The 20,856-nt window shown below is 36.7% G+C and overlaps 1 protein-coding gene across 6 annotated transcripts in view; it reads left to right on the top strand.

The window, feature by feature from the left end:
* U2SURP (U2 snRNP associated SURP domain containing) overlaps positions 1–20,856 on the top strand; it is a 74,296-nt gene that overhangs the window by 32,337 nt on the left and 21,103 nt on the right. For 4 of the 6 annotated variants that reach the window (XM_084638594.1, XM_084638592.1, XM_084638596.1 and 1 more), the window contains exons 6-18: positions 598–665; positions 5,194–5,288; positions 5,369–5,404; positions 5,490–5,572; positions 6,064–6,229; positions 8,433–8,644; positions 9,611–9,654; positions 13,517–13,621; positions 15,054–15,120; positions 15,203–15,366; positions 17,797–17,959; positions 18,551–18,630; positions 20,134–20,221. In XM_084638594.1, the coding sequence (XP_084494720.1) occupies positions 598–665; positions 5,194–5,288; positions 5,369–5,404; positions 5,490–5,572; positions 6,064–6,229; positions 8,433–8,644; positions 9,611–9,654; positions 13,517–13,621; positions 15,054–15,120; positions 15,203–15,366; positions 17,797–17,959; positions 18,551–18,630; positions 20,134–20,221 (1,371 nt within the window). The remainder of the gene's footprint in view (positions 1–597; positions 666–5,193; positions 5,289–5,368; positions 5,405–5,489; positions 5,573–6,063; positions 6,230–8,432; positions 8,645–9,610; positions 9,655–13,516; positions 13,622–15,053; positions 15,121–15,202; positions 15,367–17,796; positions 17,960–18,550; positions 18,631–20,133; positions 20,222–20,856) is intronic. The other 2 variants (XM_084638597.1, XM_084638593.1) reach the window with 1 other exon arrangement.

Below are 20,856 nucleotides of genomic sequence, written 5' to 3'. Positions count from 1 at the left end.
ATTTATGGATTTAGATAGTAGAGTCGGATATTAATGGACAACATAGAAGATATTTCACAGTGTGCAAAGATTTTCAATTACACAAAAGAGCTACTTAGTTGCGCTTCTTGAGTGCATCTTACTCCTCCCCCTGAGTCCTTCACTGTCACGTTGCTGTAAAAATGTTACTGCCGATGTAGCACTGTAGTGAAGACTTGCCCTTTGTCACTAAGGATGTAGTCAACTTTTGTGATTAAAATAAGTGTTAAGACTGACAAAGACATTTAACATCTTGTAATTCTATCTTAAGTAGTAAAGAGAATGTTTGAGCATGAGAACACAATTAAAGGTTGCATCGTAATGTATAAGCATGAAAACAGAGTTAAGGTTTACATTCAACTTTAACTTTTGTATTTCCTGACTCTGTGTTCAGAGGGCTCAGCCTTAATGTTTTTAAAGGAGGATTTTTTTGTCTGTGATTCAGTCATTAGGAAACCTGTAGACCAAAGACATTATGGATTGGAAATGATCTAAAATACAGGTGTCACAAACGTTTCTTTGACAAACCATTCATTGTGTGGTGTTCTGAAATATTGGCTGATGTATCCTTTATTTTAGCCTTTGAAGAAGGGGGAGAAAGAAAAGAAAAAGAGCAATTTAGAACTCTTCAAAGAAGAACTAAAACAGTAAGTTTGACTGTGCATGGAATGCCATCATAAATTAGCAAAAATGGCACAAATATTTGAATTTTTCCCTCTTACAGAGATCAAACCAGGGCTGAGATCATCACATCAGGTCTCAAACACTTGAGTGTTATGCCAACAAAGTATATGGCATCCACTAGCCCTTTGTGGGGAGTCAGATTTCAATGTTAGTAGCCAAAGAGTTTGGTTCTTTTTAAGCATGCTGTCCAGAAGTCTTAAGGCCCATGTACCAGATGGATTACACTGAGTATGTGCAGACAGAGAAGCCAACAGGGTCTGTTACCTTAAAACTTTCACAGCAGATAGATTACTCAAGGGGTTAAGCAGTAAGCCTTTGAACTTTACTAACTTGCCAGCGTCAGTTTGAGTCCCAAAATGGGCAGACCTCTGGGAAATGTGGTAAGAGACAGAACGTGTCAAATGTTAAAATGTCTGTTGGATTTTTTTTTAAATTTTGGGGGAATGTAATTTTTTTTTTCATTTAAAAAGACGTGAATGCTTGCTAACGGGGAGGGGAGCATTTTTGGGGGTGGAGGAGTGGGAGGAATGGGTTGAGAGGGGCTTGGGGCTGCATCATGAGGGGAGAGATAAATGGGGTTGGGTGGGAGTTCAGGTGGGGGACACTGGGAAAAGAATATGGGGGTAAGTTGCTGGTAGACCAGGATGTATGCAAATATCCACAGATACAAAGCAGGAATCTGCAGATTTGCTGGGCTCTAGTTCTGTGTTTCAGGGAATAGTAGGGGTTGGTGGGATCTTTCCTCACATGCTTAAAGTTATTGTAGCTGTCATTTAATAACATTATAAAGTTCTTGGGAATCAGACCGTATCTGAGATTTCTCTCACTGGCTTTGTTAGCAACCACACACTCCAAACATTTCAAAGCATGACCATTATTCCCATTCCATTGCAAGAAAGTGTGCCGCAGTAAGAGAGAGACAACACTTTGGAATCACATAGCAATGGGGAGAACAGTGGACTGTGACTCAGAAAACCTGGGCGCACTATTTGTTTTGTCACTGGCTTGCTTGGGTGACTTTGGCCAAGTCACTTTGCCTTTCTATGCCTCAGTTTCCCCATCACTATAAAGGGAAAAATGTTTTCCTTCTTGAGATCTAGTGATAGCGTATCTAAGAGTTAGGTATAATTATCATTATGGGTCCACAGGTAATTAATCTGTCATTAACTACACACCTGTTTGGTAATTACAGCTGCCTAAATGACTGCTAACTTCTTCTAACAATATTTCTCATGCTGTTAAAAACACTGGGCAATTAAATGGGAAAAAATCTTAGTTAACTCAGAGGTCAGGATATCTGTCTATAGCTCGTGTCTTTCCAGAGCGTTGAGTTCAGCAAAAGTCAAACTAGTGAAAACTAGGAAACACAGAGTTAAGGTACAAGCCCATGAAGTGTTAACTCTGTCGTCTTTGAGCCATTTCCCAGTAAGTCCATAACACACACACTCATAGTCTGCCTTTGCCCTGTAAGGAACAGGAGTTTCCTATGCTCTTGTACTTAGCGTACTCCACAGAAAGAACACCACATCTACTAGATTTTACAACTTCTTCAACCACTTTTACTCCCCCTTCACCCTTGTGCACACAAATCCATCAAACACCTTGCTTTTACTTATCCTTCATTCATCCCACAAACTACACCCATCTATCGCCTAATTGCTGACAGTCTCCAAGGGGACTACTGTTCCTCATTAGTGACACAACTCAGTGCTGAAATGAGGCATACTGGATTTCTGAAGGTACATATTACACCTCTTTTCTTTGATCTCACACACAGGATTTGGGGAGAGGGGTCACATATACCCGCAAAATGCCATGGCCCCCCAGATAACCTCATATCACAATCACAACTCTTCTAAGCTGTGCCAACTAATTCCTTCACCATTCAATATGGCTACACCTACACAGTGAATGCAGCTGGGGTTCATGCTAATGGCTATTGCCAACTCCAGGGGGCAGAGTTAAGGTTGTGTGGGTGTGTACCTTAACTCTGCACATCCTGTTTTCACAAGTTTGAGTTTTACTGAACTTGATGTTCTGGAAGGGCACAAGCTTTTGCTGGATAGCCTTAAATCTGGGATAACAGAGTCGTGTTTTTGGTTGGTTTTTTTGCCATTTAATTTATGCTGGTGTTCTTGCTGCTACTACCACCTCTGGGATTGAACTGGTCATAGCAGCAATGGTAAGTGTTTGCAAAAAAAAAATCCTGTTGTAAGACTCAACATTAGTTGAAAGTCTCTCTGCTAAAATGATCAGCAAAACTATTAACAGTGTTGACACTTAAAACTTTCTCTTTAGGGTTGAATCTCTCAGAGCTGTTTCAGTTTGTCTGATTGTGGCTTTTGAAACAGTGGACTATGATCTTCCTACTTAGAAAGATATCCTTGTAACTAGAACGGTTAGGAATGTAATTCAGTTTAAAATGAGACCTAAATTTTGCAAAAGATACTAAAAACACACAACTCTGTGTGGAGAACCTACATTCCACAATATGTCTGAAGTATTTCCAGGGACTAGCAATGAGTAATATTCATTAAGAGTGCTTTTGCGGATGACCCAGGATGACTGCTTTTGGATCAGTTAGCTGCTCTTGCAGTTTAAAGGGTGAGTAGAGATCAGAGATTGGATTGGATCAACCAACCACCAACATTATACTTCAATATCCAGCTAGAAAAACTGGGATCAGGGCATCCTCTGTTTTGCTAGATTGCTCTCAGTGCAACTTCCATTCAAAAGAAGGGACTTAAGCTTTTTTGCTCTTCCTGTTCCTTGAAAGTGAGCCACTGAATACCTTCAGGAGTGAGTACTACTTTTTATCTTACCGTCACTGGTTATATTATATATGGAAGTTGAAGCAAAATGATCAGATACTATAAAAAAGAGGAAGTTGAGGCTTCTCTTTTCACTCCCTCAGGATCCAAAGAAACAACATGTATTTCAGTAGTACACTTGTTCCACTTCCTGATCGGAATAATGAACAACAAAGTATTTGATTGTGTCTGTGTCTCTTACACTGTGGCCAAAGGAACTGTAGAGTGATACTGGTGACGAAAGATTCCATTTTTTTCAATGAAGATTGAATACAAAAGCAGTTTAGTCTAAACAAACCAAAACATGAAAATTCTTTGACTGAGCTTTGCACGTATCTCATTGGCTATGCCAAGGACTTCATGTCCCATGGACCAGAGGCAATTTATATGCTTCTGAATGTTGCCTGTGATCTCTGGTTTTATTAGATGACTTGTGGAGAATAGTATTGTGGAGAGTGGGGTGGGAGGTGGTAGCTTCTATGTGTGTGCTGAGCAGATTGTAGCTGAAGGGAAAACAGCCAAAATATCTTATTCTTGGATAAGAAGGTGTGCAAAGGAGGGCAGGATGGTCTGGGGGATGGGAGGTGGGCAGGGGATCGAAGAGGTTTTTTATAAACTTAATTGAAGAGCAACGGTCAATCTACAGTTCAGATAATTTTTTTTAATGAATGAAATTGTTCTTCAAAAACCAGTTTGTTTACATTGGCTGGCACGGGTTCCCAGTGGCCGCTGTTCGCTGTTCTTGGCCAATGTAAACAAACTGTCTCGCAGCCCGCCAGTGGATTACCCTCACTGGCCACAGGTTGCCCACCACTGCTCTATATCCACAGATGATAAAATACGTGTATGCCATGATATTAAATGTTTTGTTTTGGTAAGGTTGGATAGGTGCAAAGGACACATGGGAGTCTTATGGTAATTGATATAGAGTCATTGGGTTATAAATCCACAGATAGCCCTTGTTGAGAGTGACCAAACTTTATTACCGTCTCATGGCTAGTTTGTGAATATGAAATGAATTGGTGGTCTTATTCTAGTTCCTAAAACACAGATATCTACATTAAGAAAAATGACTACATTCAGCAAAACTTCTAATGATTGAATATTAATTTGTGTGACATTAGTGTCCAGAGGCCCCAACTGAGATTGGAGCCTCATTGTGCTGTGTACTGTACAAACATGAGAACAGGTCATACACCAAAGAGCTTACAGTCTAAATTTAGACAAGACAGAGAAAAGGTAGGAGGGGAAAACAGGTACTGAGAAGTGAAGTGACTTGCCCAGAGACACATGGTAGGTCAGTGGCAGAGCAGGGCACAGAACCCAGGTCTCCTTATTTTTTTCAAACCTTTGCCCTAGACCTTGATCTTGTAAATTGAACAACTTCTGGCACCTACAGGTGGCCCATCCAGGTTGGGGAAAAGGCAAGCTAATGGGGTAAAATGGGGAAGATTACATTTATGACTATTTCAGTTGTCCCATTTCTGTGGGAAGTAGAAGTGGGCTAAGTGGAAAACTTTGACTGGCAACTTGATACTTTTTACTGACACTAACTTCATTTTAAAATGACTGCTAACAAAATATTGAAGAATCACATTTTAGAAGATATTATTTTAAAAATTATTTATTAGAAATAACTTGATTTGTAGATAATTACTATCTGTATTTAACATTTTTGTAGAATTCAAGAGGAGCGTGATGAAAGGCATAAAACAAAAGGTAGATTAAGTCGTTTTGAGCCACCTCAGTCAGATTCAGATGGCCAGCGCCGTTCCAGTAAGTAATCATCATTTTATTATGTTTGTTTGTTTTTATAAAATGTATAGACTAAATGTACATAATCTCTTTTTATATAGTGGATGCTCCTTCAAGAAGAAACAGATCTTCTGGTGGTAATATAGATTCTTTTTTCATTTGTACCATATTATGTCCCTTAAATTAATGCATTGGGTTATAATAATCTTCTCTTCATTTTAGTACTGGATGATTACGCACCAGGCTCACATGATGTTGGAGATCCAAGCACAACGAATTTGTACCTTGGAAACATTAATCCTCAGGTAATGTTGGATCTAGCCATGTAACTAAGAGCAGCAGTTACATTGGATCCAGTTGAACTCTTTCAGGAGTTTGCTGTAGATTTTTATCTCAGTGAAATTGTGGTTACAGACTATACACTTAAAAAAGTATTATATATTAGTGAAAAATGTTATGGCATTGTAGAGATCCAGGTTTAGACAGTCGAGTACCTAGGGTAGGGTGTTTTCCGGGGAAGCATTTCTGCTATAGAACTCCTTGCTGGAAAAGATCAAGCTGAGCTGAAGCCTGATTGTGGTTGGGTCAGAATATGAGACGTTCCTTTTCAAGAGAGCCCTCCCCCTAGAATGGCACCCATAAGCAGCACTACCCTGAAAACTCCCAAGCATCTACGTAATCTCCTGTTTTTTCAGAGAATTGAGAGAAATAATATCACAACACTTAGATAACAAGGTGATATAGGTGCCTTAGAAAAACCGTAACTAGATGTTCATTCTGGTTTCTTTTCCTATAGATGAATGAAGAGATGTTATGTCAAGAATTTGGGCGCTTTGGACCATTAGCTAGTGTTAAAATTATGTGGCCAAGAACCGATGAGGAAAGAGCAAGAGAAAGGAACTGTGGTTTTGTTGCCTTTATGAACAGGAGAGATGCTGAACGAGCATTAAAGAATTTAAATGGTAAATGGGACTTTAAATTGTGTCTAGTCATAATTACCTTTTGGGGGAGGCTTGAAGTATAAGTTTGGGAGATATGTATCTTAGAATTAAGTTCTTTCAAAATCAAATAATGGAAAATATTGTGTGTCGTAGAAAAGGTGGAAACTTACCATATTTTTATTTTTTTTTACTTGCTAGTGCAGTTTGAAATGCCATTTTAAAAAATAAATGACTTAAGTCTCATAATGGCTTCCTTTTCTCTGAGAGTGAAAATAGTCTTTTCCAGAGGGTATGAAGGATACTACCATATTATAAATTATTATTTTTGCAGAGAGTGGGAGGGATACTTCTATATTATAAATAGTTAAAACGGTTAACAGTGAATTGGTTATTTTTGGTAAATTGTTAAAGCTGTGAATTGAAGCCAGGTCTATACTTAAAACTTGTGCTGGTATAGTAATATTGATTAGGGATGTGATATTTTTACATCATTTTTATATTTGCCAAAATCTTATTGTAGATGCAGACATACTTGCAAAAAAGTGTTTTGACGGTGTAGCTTATTTCATTTGCGGAAATGGTATAACTATGCCAGTGAAAGCACACTCTTGCTGATACTAGCTGTGTCTACACTAGGGGCATGTCTACTCTAGTGAATGTAGAGCAGCACAACTGTACTGATCCAGGTGCGCTGCTGTAAGATTGCTCATGTCTCCACTCTATGCCGATGGGAGAGAGCTCTCCTGTGGACATAATAAAACCACCTAAACGAGAGGCAGTATCTATGTTGGCAGGAGAGTGTCAGCTGTGCACATGAGCGCTTATGCTGGCAAAACTTATGTAGCTCAGGGGGGGTGTTTTTTTCCACACCCTTAGCAACATAAGTTTTGCTGCAAAAAGCGTAGTGCAGACATGGCCTAGGTTACTAGTATGGTACCACTGTATTAGCAAATCTTTTTTAGTGTAGACTAGGCCTAAATAACTCTGTACAGATTATTTTATAGCTCATCAATTTGATTTTAGTATTACAATCAATTGAATTTAACACAGTGATCATAAAGTTTTAGACTTGATGCACAAACCTTGTGCTGTAATACTGGCAAGGGATAAAGAGAAGAGTCTGCCAAGTGAAGATACAACATAAACCTTGAAAGAAAAAGTACTTATTAAAGTACTGCTTTTACGTAGGGGGATGAGGGGAAAGGCTTTCTCTCCAGCCCACATTTCCATTTTTGTTGTTGTTGCCAGTGAGTATATTATGATGAAAACATTTTTTCTTGGATTAAGGAAGATATGACCAGCTGTAGAATGGCTAGTGGTGGTTAGTTCAATTTTGCCACTATGACTGCTAGTGATTGCTTTGAACTTGAAAGTTCCCAGAGGGCATTCTGGCAGAACTTTCTGGATAATGAAGAGAGATCATGCTCCAAAAGTGCATTTAAAATTTGAGTGTACAGTTTTGATTTGCACTCATTAAAATGTATGTTTGTGAATAAAACTTCAGATTTTTTTTAATATGGTAGTTATTTATTCTCCAGTTTGGATAAATATTTAACAATTTTTATTGTCCTTGCTTTTTATATACTTCCTGTTTTGTAATGAGAGCGTCTTACCTTCTCTGTATCCTACATTCATGCTATCTTTGGCCTCCCTTAAGGAGTAGCTTGTTGTTTAATGTTTAATACTCATTTCAGAACTTCCATATGGAGAAACCTAGTATTTGGAAAGCTAATATTTGCTGAAGCTTTACCATTCTAACAACATTTAGGGTTTAAATATAGTATGCTGACCATGTTTCATTCTGTTTTACATGGATTGTGGAACAACATTCAACTGTGGATCAGCCAAAATGATTGCAGCTGTGGTCAGACATGGTGAAATGTCATAGTATAGACCAGGGCTTGGAGAGTTAAGGTTCAGTATATATGCAAAGAACCTGTGATTACCTGGATCTTGTTGGTTCTTTAAATATTTGAGTTATGTGCACTCTACTCTCCTGAAGGCATACTTTGAAACCATCCAGAATGAAGTATGTAGTGGGCTTTCATTTTGGTACGATGTAACCTGCAGTCTTGGTATAATCTTACCATACACTGTAAGTGAAAACAGATTAACCTTAGTATAGGCAGGCACAGGCCCAAAAGCCGTAATGAAACATTGCAAACAGTGGCACAGCTTTGATATAGCTTTCAGTTTTATCAACTATAACCTTTCACTTTTGCAGGCAAGATGATTATGTCCTTTGAAATGAAGCTAGGTTGGGGTAAAGCTGTACCGATTCCACCACACCCAATATACATTCCACCTTCCATGATGGAACACACCCTCCCACCACCTCCATCAGGACTGCCTTTTAATGCTCAGCCTAGAGAGAGATTGAAGAACCCTAATGCTCCCATGTTACCACCACCAAAAAACAAGGAGGATTTTGAGAAGGTAACTTAAAAATGTACCCTGGGCCATATCTAATTTTAAATATTAAATCTATGGTAGTCTTTTTCAATGGCTTTATAGAATTGCATTGTTCAGTCTGTTTCTGGCAGCCCTTAGCTACACAAACTGAGCTGTTCCCTGCCTTAGCCCAAGGGACCTTTATCCCTGAGGCATTGTCTGAGTACATTAGGCCATGGTATTGGGCCTTGTCTTATTTTCATTACTCTTTTAAATCTGGCCATCATTTTCCCCCTCCAAGCTCCCTGGGTTTTTTTCTCCTACGTCCCCCCCTTTTGTAAGCTGCCAAATTTGCAGTATCTAAATTATTTCCTTTAAAGCAAATGCTACATTTGAATTCAGATAGCTTATTTTTTACACTAGAATGAGCTCATAAAATAGTTCTTTTGACTAGATGACTGCTAGTAAGTTCAGATATTGAGTCAGTATTTGAGGATAGTTCTGGAGTCAGAATAGTTTCAGAGGTTTTTAGAACATTAGTTATGACAGTAAAAATGAAGGGTAAGTATTTTTTTTAAACACAAACCAATTTGATTTACATTTGTAAGAATTTGTTGATTCCTTAATGAATGACACTTAAATGATAGGGTTATTTTTTAAAAGGCTTGGGAACAGAGTAGCAAAAATCAGTATGAGCCAGGTCAAATAGTTGAGAATTGTTTCATAAATCAAAACTCCTTAATTATTCTCAGTGTAGTACTTATTCAGTGCATTGACGTGCATTCCGACAGGAATGTTCTAATACTTTGCAATTAGTGAACTTTTGTGATTCACTGAACACAACCATCTGCTTTTTATGTAATTGCTTAGTTATAACTTTCCAGCAGTGATTGCCTGCAAATCTTGTGATAGATGTGTAGTATTTTCAATGCATATGTATATTTTTGCTTGTTACTTGTTAACAATACTCACATATTCTATGTTTATTATCTGATGTGACTTCATATACAGACTCTGTCGCAAGCCATAGTCAAAGTGGTTATCCCAACAGAAAGGTACATGTTTTTCTTTATTATTACTGATCTAAATATAGAAAATATCCCCTTCGGAATTTTAAAGAAAAATTGTGATGTTGAGGAAAAGGTAATGGCTTGACTGAGCAATGGTTCTTTCATACTACTTATAATGGAAATTCATTTGTTTTACAGTCTATATGTCACATTTAATATTTACCTCAGCAGTTTTTGTTTGGTGGAGAAGAACAGAATTATGATTCTCAGCAGCCAGAGTTGAATACAAAGGTGTAGTTTGTGTAATTTCATCAGAGAACATTAGTCTGAGAAGCATTTGAGATTAGTGATAATTTTGTAGGTCTTGCCATTAACACTTGAATACATTAGGTCTATAACATTTCTGTTTCTAATGTAGTACTGCTTTCTTTTCTGAATTATGAACATATAACTCAGAATGCTGGTTCAGATGACCCTATTAACTGAGCTTTAAGTTACCCTTTTTTAAAATTTTACACACAGCAGTCAACTAGATATGTAATCAGGTGGAAAAGGGTGTTCTGTAATGCAAGGAGTATGTATTTAATTTTGGCCTCACACTAGTGTAGCAGTAGAGGCACTGATGTAGGTATACCCTTGCTCAGTTAAGCTAAAACCTTTTCCCAAACATAGGAACACAACACTGGTTTAAAAAGTAAATAGCACAAAAGAATACCAAATTCTCTTTGACATTGGCCTTGGTGAGCAACACCAGCTGAACTGTCTGCGGCAGCGGGGGACCAGGAAAACATCATGGGATGGATTGGGAAAGTATACAGTTTTTGACCAGACATTGGTACGATCGGCTCCAATAAATGTGGTTTTATTGTAACTGAAAGACATTTTTTGTTGGCCAACTTACAATAATTGACATTTTTAAATAATGCACTTTAAACTATCATCCTTTTGTACTACACTGTTTTTATTGTCATAAAATAGCCCCTATTTTTTTTGTATAAAAGCTTTTGTAAAAATAGTTTAAGGCAGTAGTATAAACATATTTTACAGTATACTCAAATACAGTGGTAAATTTTGCTAAATTTCAGGGTGGTGCAACTTTTGAACAGTGATGTGGGATAATTATAGTGGCCAGCAGGAATTTGCCTGTAAAATCAGACTTAGAAAGATTTATTGGTTAGTAAAACAAGTATTAAACTAGGAATGTGTGTAGTGCAACTAGCTTTCAGAGAAAACTATGCTCCCATTTTATGTATTGCAGCATTTTGAAAGCTCACATGGTGAGGAGTACTCCTCAGATATTAACTGAACTGTATTAGAAAATAACTTTAAATTCAACATTTTTTAGTTTCCTGTTGGTAACTTGATTGAAGTGACATTAGTGGTGCCAGTAGTGGAAAAATACTATACAATGTCCCTATTGTGCAAACATTTAATTTATGTGATTGACTTCAGTGGGACTAGTCACATGATTACAGATAATGTGTAAATATCTGCAAGATTAGGGGCCTAAGATTGTAAAGCCAGTTTCCTTCCTGTTGATTTGAACAATATTTAATATTGCATATATTCTAAACACTGAAGATTTTCTGTTTGTATTTTCATAGTTTTGCAAGAGAAACTGGTTTTAAAGTATTGGATTCTCACTGTAGATATTAGGAGTGATACGACCTTTTCAGAAGTGTGATGTGCTAAATCTTTTATCATATTCAGTCTTGCAGTTAGGACTGGATATCGTTCTAAAAATATTCTCTTGTTCAATCGCAAGTTAATGGAGTTGATGATGGAGTTGCTGGGTAAACTTCCATGGCTGTGTTATGCAGGAAGTTGGTTTAGATGATCATAGTGATCCTTTCTGACCTTAAAAATCTGTGATTTTTATCAGCATCAGGAGGCTTGAAAGTCTAATTGTAATTTTACACTGATATTTTCAAATACAGTTAGTTTGTACATTGTGAAACATTCTTGCTACTTGAACTTTCAGAACACTGCACTGAATAAAATGGCTTGCAGAATTATGTTGAGTATGTTTTCTGCAGGATGTTTCCAAGCTTGTCAAATGTATTAGTATGCAAAAAACCCCTGAGTTCTAGGTAGGGCTTAATTGAAGTACTGCTTTTGGTCTTTTGTGTGATATATGAAGGGAAAGTAGTCCTAGTAATAATTAATACATAATTCAGACCATTTGCCAATTTCTAAAGCTATAGGGACAGATTTTGTTTCTTTAGTCTTCAGTTTTTATTTTTCATTACATTCTTTAGTTTTGTGGAAAAAAATTGTCCGCTTAAAAACTTTACATCTGTGAGAGCTTTGAACTATTAAGACGGTAAAAAATAAAATAGTCATCACCTAGTAATCATATTAAGCACTTCGGTACATGGAGACACAAATGAAGTAATTCTGTATCTTCTTTTATGAACAGGTTTCAGAGTAGCAGCCGTGTTAGTCTGTATTCGCAAAAAGAAAAGGAGTACAAGTGGCACCTTAGAGACTAACCAATTTATTTGAGCATAAGCTTTCGTGAGCTACAGCTCAATGCATCCGATGAAGTGAGCTGTAGCTCACGAAAGCTTATGCTCAAATAAATTGGTTAGTCTCTAAGGTGCCACTAGTACTCCTTTTCTTTTATGAACAGTTACCAAATTTTAAACTTAACACTTTATGGGTTATAACCTATTTGGGGGTCACTGAAAGGGAAATATATGTACAATGTTCAAAGAGCCAATATCCTTTTGTTTTGCTTTAAATAACTGATATGGGGTAAAAACACAAACCAGCTAAAAGTAAAGCTGCATTTGTTTTGCTTGCACCATATCTGAAATACTTCCATCGTGAAGCGTCTCATTGATATGTGTAGGCTATGACCTATATTTGAAAACTTAGGGCCCTGTTTCAAAATATAAACCAATTTGCATCCTACTTTAATAGTGGTTTAGCCAACAGAAGGTCACTGTTAAATAGTAAATATTTTCTGATTGAAAATCAGTTTCTACCATATTGCAGGAGTTGTTTTACCAGTCTTTAAGCGGGCCTAAATTTTCAAATTAAAAAATATTTTCAGATTTTCATCTGACAGATTCATCTAACTGTGAATGTCTAAGGCTGTTGTTTGGAGCAACATGGGATCTAGCAATCTGTATAGATTTTGGAATTGTAATTTGGCTCATTGAGTTTGGGTTGCTACAAAATGGATGAAACATCAAATGGTATGTCTTGATAAATGATGTACAGGGTTGTTTTAATGGCATATATCTTTAACGTTGACCAAAAGGATGTTGGTTCCTTAATGGCCTAATTTTAATAAAATCTCCACCTGGTTTGTGTCAGGAATGCTGATGCACAATTTTGCACACCCAGATATTTCTTTCTTTTGTATGTCTTTAGCTTGAAAGCTGGATGGAGTTTCTATTAAATAGGTTAAAATGATAACTTGTATTAATTTTGAGTACTGCAAGCAAACAGTAGACACAGTCTACAGAATACTGACTAAGTTTTTAAATGTATCTGCACTAAATGATACATTTTAGATTTAATGTATCAGCACTAGTTCAGGGATCACTTTTTGTTGATGTAGTTCACTTTTTGGTGTTCAGTTGCCCTTTTTTATAGCTAAGATCATTATGTTAGCTTTGACTAAGGCAAAGGTTAGTTTTGACTAAGGCAGAAGATGACTGCGCGCTAAGTTGTTGACGTTTAGGAATAAGAGCTTCACTTAGAAAATGCACACTCCACCTTTATCAGGCATCATTTCATTTAGCACGGTTGCTCCACGTTACCTTATTTTTATACTATTTTTTTAACAGTACAGCAAAATAATCTCCTGCACACAGTTATAGTATCTTAGGTGGAGTGTAGTTTTGTATAGCGTTAGGTCTGAATCCATTTTTCTTTAACTGTGTTGTTGTTGTAGGAATTTGCTCGCATTGATACATCGAATGATAGAGTTTGTGGTACGTGAAGGACCTATGTTTGAAGCCATGATCATGAACCGAGAAATCAACAATCCAATGTTCAGGTGCTTATTTTTGTTTAATTTGTAGTAACATTGAATCTGTTTCAGTTATTGCTAATAATTATCTTTTTTAAAATATTGCAGTAGGAGATGCCTTCTGGGTGGATATCTTGAATGTAAATAAGTAAAATTTTGGAAATGAGTGAGTTTTACTAATTGTTCATGTATCCTGAATCAGGATGAAAAGCCAGAACTTCAAAATTTTTTGTGAAATGAAATTTCCTCCCCCCAAAAAATTTCTAAACAAAATAGTTTCAAAATGAAAAATTGAAGATTTTTGTTAAATAACAAAACATTCAGTTCTGGCATTTTCAACATGATTTTTTTCTAACTTTTTAAAAATGAAATGTCAGTGCAATTTAGTGAAATTCTGGTTTGTCAAAAGGATGTTTTTCCAGTGGTAAACTGTTTCGGTGAGCTCTAATGCTCATGCCATTAAAGCCATTGGTGAAGTCAACACCTTACTGATGATCTACAGTAAAATTATCTTTCAAATGACATGTGACTCCTAGTAGTCTGAAGAGTTCAATGTCATTGATAATAGTAGAGTACAAAATGCATATTTTACACAACGTGTTACATGAATGCCAGGCTTCAGTAAAAGTTAGGAGTCTTTCTATCAACTTTGAGCAGGAATTGGATAAGATCTGTGGTTGAATTTCAGAATTTCTGTCTCACAAGAAACTGACATTTTGAAATTTCCTTTTGTCCTGAATCTGAATGGAACTTCAAAATTTCCTGCAAAACAAAATTTATGAAAAACTGCAATTCAGAAAAATCAAAACAACCTTACCTTAATTTCAATAAGTTTGAAGTGTTTCATGTCAACTTTGTTTTAACTTTCATCTTAATTTATGCTATTATATTATAAAATTCTAAACAAAGCACTTTGGCCTGCCATAATATTCCCACAGAATGTTTAGATTTTGTCAAATCATCATTTACAAGTGGAAAACTGTTCAGTTGAAAAACTTTTGACCAGTTCTAGTCCCTCATGTACAACTTGAGTAACTGAACTATATTCTAGAGACTACCTTTACAACTTCCAGTGTAGTCCTGGGGGCTATAGTAGCCCTTCAAGCTGATGTCTCCCCCTTGCAATGGGGCAAGCCACTTAATTTTTGTAGGTCCAGTAGCTGTGCTACCAAAATCCTACTCAGTCCTGTGGCTCAGGGAGCTCTAATGGAGTTTTGCTTTTCATCGTGCCGCTTATGTGTGTCTCCATGTGTTGGTTCCCCAAAGCTGCTCTCACTGTGCAGGCTCAGCACTCTACTTCTGCTGCTCTTGGGTCGCTCTGTGGCCAGAGTGAGACGAGGGGAAGGAGTTGCATATTGATGCCTTTCATTTCTTTAAATAGTATTTCCTTTGAATTGTGTTTCAAATGTATACTTGCAATAACATGCTTTACTTTTTATTTCTCCCTGCCCCGGCTTAGGTTTTTGTTTGAAAACCAAACTCCAGCCCATGTATATTACAGATGGAAGCTTTATTCAATTTTACAGGCAAGTAATATGTTAGTGATAATTCACAATGTTGTACATGATAAAGTACAGGAACACTGTGACATATTATTGCTCTTTTTAGGGAGACGCTCCAACCAAGTGGAGGACAGAAGATTTTCGTATGTTCAAAAATGGATCATTTTGGAGGCCACCACCATTAAATCCGTACCTGCATGGGATGTCAGAAGAGCAAGAAACTGAAGCGTTTGTAGAGGAACCTAACAAGAAGGGTGCACTTAAGGAGGAGTAAGAATTTAAAAGATCTAGTGTTTTCAGTGGTGTCATTGTAATGTCTTACCTGCTAATTTGTTTTTTTTATAGTAGTATGATATGCCATCCCAGGCATCCTATTGTGTTTTACTATAATGTTAGGAATTTGGAACTCTCTTAGAACTATTGTTATGTTTTTAGTACAGTTCATGGATTTTTAGTGTGATTAATTCCTAGTCACCTTTTGCTTTTGACTTAGATTATGTTGAGTTGGCTTGCCCTGGCTTGTTTAACTGCTTGAGAAGTGCTCAGACTGTTTACGTCAGTGTAGCCCCCTATTTATGGGGGTTTGGAAGGATGATGTCAAAGTATTTGTTGGTGTCTTATCTCCAGCTGTTGGTGGGTGAATTTAATTCCAGAGTCTGGGCTGGAGAAAATAAATGAGCAGGTAAACATTGCCTGCTTTGGATGTCTGAAAAGAGTTAAATGTAAATATTGTCCCTGTTCAATCATCCTATCACCAGAATTTGATCTATCTTGACTTTATTCTAATCTGATAGACTTTTAATAATTTTATATCCACTGATTTTGTTGACTGAAAATTAAAATATGAAATAGCTACTAATTGCAGAGAGAAACTTAGTTCACAGGGCAATATAAAGTTCTGTTCTTCCATTTGCTGTAACTGCGATGACGTGTTAACAACAGTAGTGCACAAACTGTTATGTTACAAAAGGAACTTTGTGGCTGAACTTATTGAAAACAGCCATGTTAACTGCAACTCAATTCAAAACAGAAGCTAGAAAATTAAATTATTCTCCCTATAGTCTTCCATTTGATAAACAAATTCTAAGACTATTGTACACAAAAGAGAGTTCACAATAAGTGTATTCTTGCATATACCCTTTTGTATCCAAAACCCTCATGAAAGATTGAAAATCACAGGCATGATACTCCTCTCATATAGACATAAATTAGGAATAACTTTACTGAAATCAATGTAATTGAATCACTTGTTACACTATTATGAGAGGAAAATAGGGTCTAACGTCTCTCTCCTTATAAACATCTTCCATTTTGCCAACCTTTTTTCCCCATATGTTGCTAAAAGCCAATGTGTGGACTTCTATTTCATTATTTGTTCTTTCTTTTCACCAACATAATTATTGTAATATGTGTTTCAGAGTAGCAGCTGTGTTAGTCTGTATCTGTAAAAAGAAAAGGAGTACTTGTGGCCACTAGTCGTCACCTTCAGCCCCCAACTAAAACCTCTCCAGTGCATCATCAAGGATCTACAACCTATCCTTAAGGACGATCCCTCACTCTCACAGATCTTGGGAGACAGGCCAGTCCTTGCTTACAGACAGCCCCCCAACCTCAAGCAAATACTCACCAGCAACCACACACCACACAACAAAAACACTAACCCAGGAAACTATCCTTGCAACAAAGCCCGTTGCCAACTGTGTCCACATATCTATTCAGGGGACACCATCATAGGGCCTAATCACATCAGCCACACTATCAGCGGGTCGTTCAGACCGAGTCAATCTACCAATGTGATATATGCCATCATGTGCCAGCAATGCCCCTCTGCCATGTACCTTGGCCAAACCAGACAGTCTCTACGCAAAAGAATTAATGGACACAAATCTGACATCACGAATCATAACATTCAAAAACCAGTTGGAGAACACTTCAATCTCTCTGGTCACTCGATTACAGATGTAAAAGTCGCAGTATTACAATAAAAAAACTTCAAAACCAGACTCCAACGAGAGACTGCTGAATTGGAATTAATTTGCAAACTGGACACCATTAAATTAGGCTTGACTAAAGACTGGGAGTGGATGTGTCATTACACAAAGTAAAACTATTTCCCCACGTTTATTTTTTCCCCCTACTGTTCTTCACACGTTCCTGTCAACTGCTGGAAATGGCCCTCCTTGATTATCACTACAAAAGGTCCCCCCGCTCTCCTGCTGGTAATAGCTCACCTTACCTGATCTCACTCGTTACAGTGTGTATGATAACACCCATTGTTTCATGTTTTCTGTGTATATAAAATCTCCCCACTGTATTTTCCACTGCATGCATCCAATGAAATGAGCTGTAGCTCACGAAAGCTTATGCTCAAATAAATTTGTTAGTCTGTAAGGTGCCACAAGTACTCCTTTTTCTTTTTGTAATATGTACAGTTTTGAAAATAGGGTATAACTTGGCGTAGACTAGAGGAGAGTTTACAGTAGCCTTTGGTCTGTTTTAGTGGCTAGTTTGTCTTTAATGTTTAAGAGGTTTTCATCTTAATGAATATGTATATCTTAATCACTGAAAACATATAACAGATTATAATATTAAGGTTACTTTGGCCCTAAACAAGTTGGTCTCTCTACAAGCTTAATTAGAAATTTATAGGCAAAGTGCTGTTAAATTTATATGAAAATGTGAAAAACTGTGAAATTTTAGGCAGAGAGACAAATTAGAGGAAATCCTGCGTGGATTAACGCCTCGTAAGAACGATATTGGCGATGCAATGGTTTTCTGTCTTAATAATGCTGAAGCTGCTGAAGAAATTGTAGACTGCATTACTGAGTCATTGTCCATTCTGAAGACTCCTCTTCCTAAAAAGGTATGAAGAATTTCTTTAATTGTACTATATATAATTAGGGGACCTTTCTCTATAATGGGTGCATGCAGTTAAAAGCATTGTTCCCCATGTTTAAGATGATACTGAGTTTCTATATTAAAACCAGAGTTTGAAGTTGGCTTTCCATTCTTCTGAAAAGGGCCATTTTGTTCAAGCAAATTCTTATTCTTTCTTTGCCTAGTATTTTTCCATTCAAAACTTTTCACATTTTCCATTCCTTCTAAATTAGCCTTGTGTACAGGGGGGCATAGATGGATGGGAGGTTGCCTTTTCACTGTCTGAATAGAATATTGTGAGTTTTCATAAATATGAAAAACAAATCAGAATTCTAATCTTTACCCGATACGATTATACAGCAAATGTATGTACTAAAGTTCTGATGACTGTTCTTGCTGAAAATGATTATAAACATAGAAAAGGAAAGCTGGCATCAAGCTAGTTTAATTTAATTTAAAATAGACCAACGTCTCTTGAATTTGCATGTCTTGTATTTATCCCAAGATATCACAGTATTGTCACAGCATAATTTAAATTTTAAAAAGTTGGTCTTAATTTGGATGCTCTTTGTTGTAGATTGCAAGATTATATTTGGTGTCGGATGTGTTATACAACTCTTCAGCTAAAGTTGCCAATGCTTCATATTATAGAAAATTGTAAGTATCGGTTTCTTACATTCTTTATAGAAATAAAGGAATGTAATCATAGCTTTAAAAGTACATTCATCTAGTTTTTCCCTCTGGATAAAAGGGGCAGTGCAATATTGTATTGTAAATAGGACAGGATAAACCTTACTTCATTGGTGTGGGTATCATTATCGCGCACTCTCATAGTATATAGCATGCTTTTAAAATATGTGGTAAGTTTGCCCTTTTTGCTTGTTTTTTTTTTTCTCTCATGACCATCTTTTCATCTATGCACATGGTTTTCATTGGCTTGAATTTTAGAAGTGACCTTAAGATCCCAGTACCCATTTGCAACAGTTAGGCTGCTGCCTTGAACAACAATTTTCTGTTGTTTTTTCCTTCCATTCCTTGCACAGTTTTCCTCACCTAGCTTCTTAGTTTTCATCTTACTCTTGTTACCCTTTTGTAGCCTAATTCGTATCAGTGGATCAAATAGTAGCAGGAATTAGAATGATAGGAACAGCTGCTCCTTTGTGACATAGTTTATCACCTCAGTTTCTTATTTTGTGGTCAGTTGTACTGAATTTACTTCCAAATGTGCTGAACTTTTGGAGTGAAAGAGACAATGTCAACTTGAAATCAAATTCATTTAAAAAATACGAGTTGTTAGGAGTTTCAGATATATCTGTCCCTAAGTTTCCTTGCTGAATTTTATTGTTTTACAATCACATTTCTTCTCTCTCGTGTTACTGTGTAAAAGGCCCACATAAACAAGGAGAAGCATATTGTACAAGGAAATCATGAAACTGACTATGTATGAAATCCTGTCAAATGCACAATGAATACAACTGAAAGAATAAAGAAATATTTTTTCCTCCTTCCAGTGATGTTCCATTGTTAGCTCCCTTTCTCTCTCTCTCTCCTCCTTCTTCCGCCTCCACCCCCCCCCCCCCCCGCCATTTCTGCAATTAGTCATGCAGGTGGTCCCACACACCAATGTGGAGCCCCATTATAGAACTGGGGCTGTTGATGTTATTTGTAATAATAGTATAGCAAGTAAATCTAGCAGACAGAAGTGTCTTTTAAATGTTGACTTTGTCCTTTGAAAATCTGGAAGATCGCTATAGCACAGAATCTAAACTCAGAATTTTCCAAGCACTGTAAGAGGCACAGTATAGAGAACTTGCAATCAGGGAGAGGGAGCAAGCCTTTGTACACTTTTGCTCCTGGGTTTCCTTGGAGACTTGTTAAAGTTATGGCAGCCTCCTAGGCTGCAGCACTGTTTGGACTCCCCCAAAACATTGCAGCCCTCCACTCAGCATGCCCCCGTGTCAGGCTTTATAAGAGAGGCTTATGGCTGGAACAAATTTCACATATGGTATCTGTGTTTGGTTTATAGTTCAGTTCATGGCTACAAATCCTCATGATGAAACCCCAGTGTTTAAAAGGAATAGGTACCAGGTACATGCAGTATGAACTAGATTACAATCCTCATGTTACACTGTTTAATTTAAGAAATGTGTTTAATTCCAGTTTTGAAACAAAATTATGTCAGATATTTTCTGATCTCAATGCTACCTACCGTACAATACAAGGCCATTTACAGTCTGAAAATTTCAAGGTATGTGCATTATTGTTAAATGACATATTGAAAACATGAATTAGTAATATACTTCGGCACAAGAGAATGTGTTCATAAACAAAAGTTGATTAAACCCCCAAACTTCCAAATTAAGGATAGTACCATTTTGAACATGCAAAGTTCCATTTCTGTGTCTTCTATCATAGAAGAATTTAAATTTGTGTTCAAACTGTGTCCTTCTACAAATGTTACTTTAAAAATGCTTAGAAGAAGAAAAACAGCTTTTCTATTAGAAGGTTTTTGCTCGAGAGTAAAGATCAATATAAATGAAGAAAATACAACAACTAATTAAGTATATACTTAAGGAATTGGGAAAGAAATGAAGCATTTGAGAATGGATTTGTTCTGGTAGGGTCACTTTTTAGTTTTGTATTAGACAATGTATGTTTCAGTGTAAGAAATCTTAATGTGAGAAGAAATTGCCGGATGCAGAATACACAATCTTATTTTCACCCTTTTTGTTTGTTAGTGGTCGATAATTAGACTTTATAAAATCTTAACAGAGAATGGTCATTTGCTACTTTTAAACTAAATTTATTTCTAATTTCTATGTGCAGAAAACATACAGTATTATTTTTCTGTTGAAAATTGATTATATGCCAAATGCATGTTTT

This window comes from Lepidochelys olivacea (genome assembly GCF_965140295.1).
Source record: "Lepidochelys olivacea isolate rLepOli2 genome assembly, chromosome: 9".
NCBI classification, from domain to species: domain Eukaryota; kingdom Metazoa; phylum Chordata; order Testudines; family Cheloniidae; genus Lepidochelys; species Lepidochelys olivacea.
The sequence above is the reverse complement of the archived record's forward strand: the minus strand, read 5'-3'. Positions and strand labels throughout refer to the sequence as shown.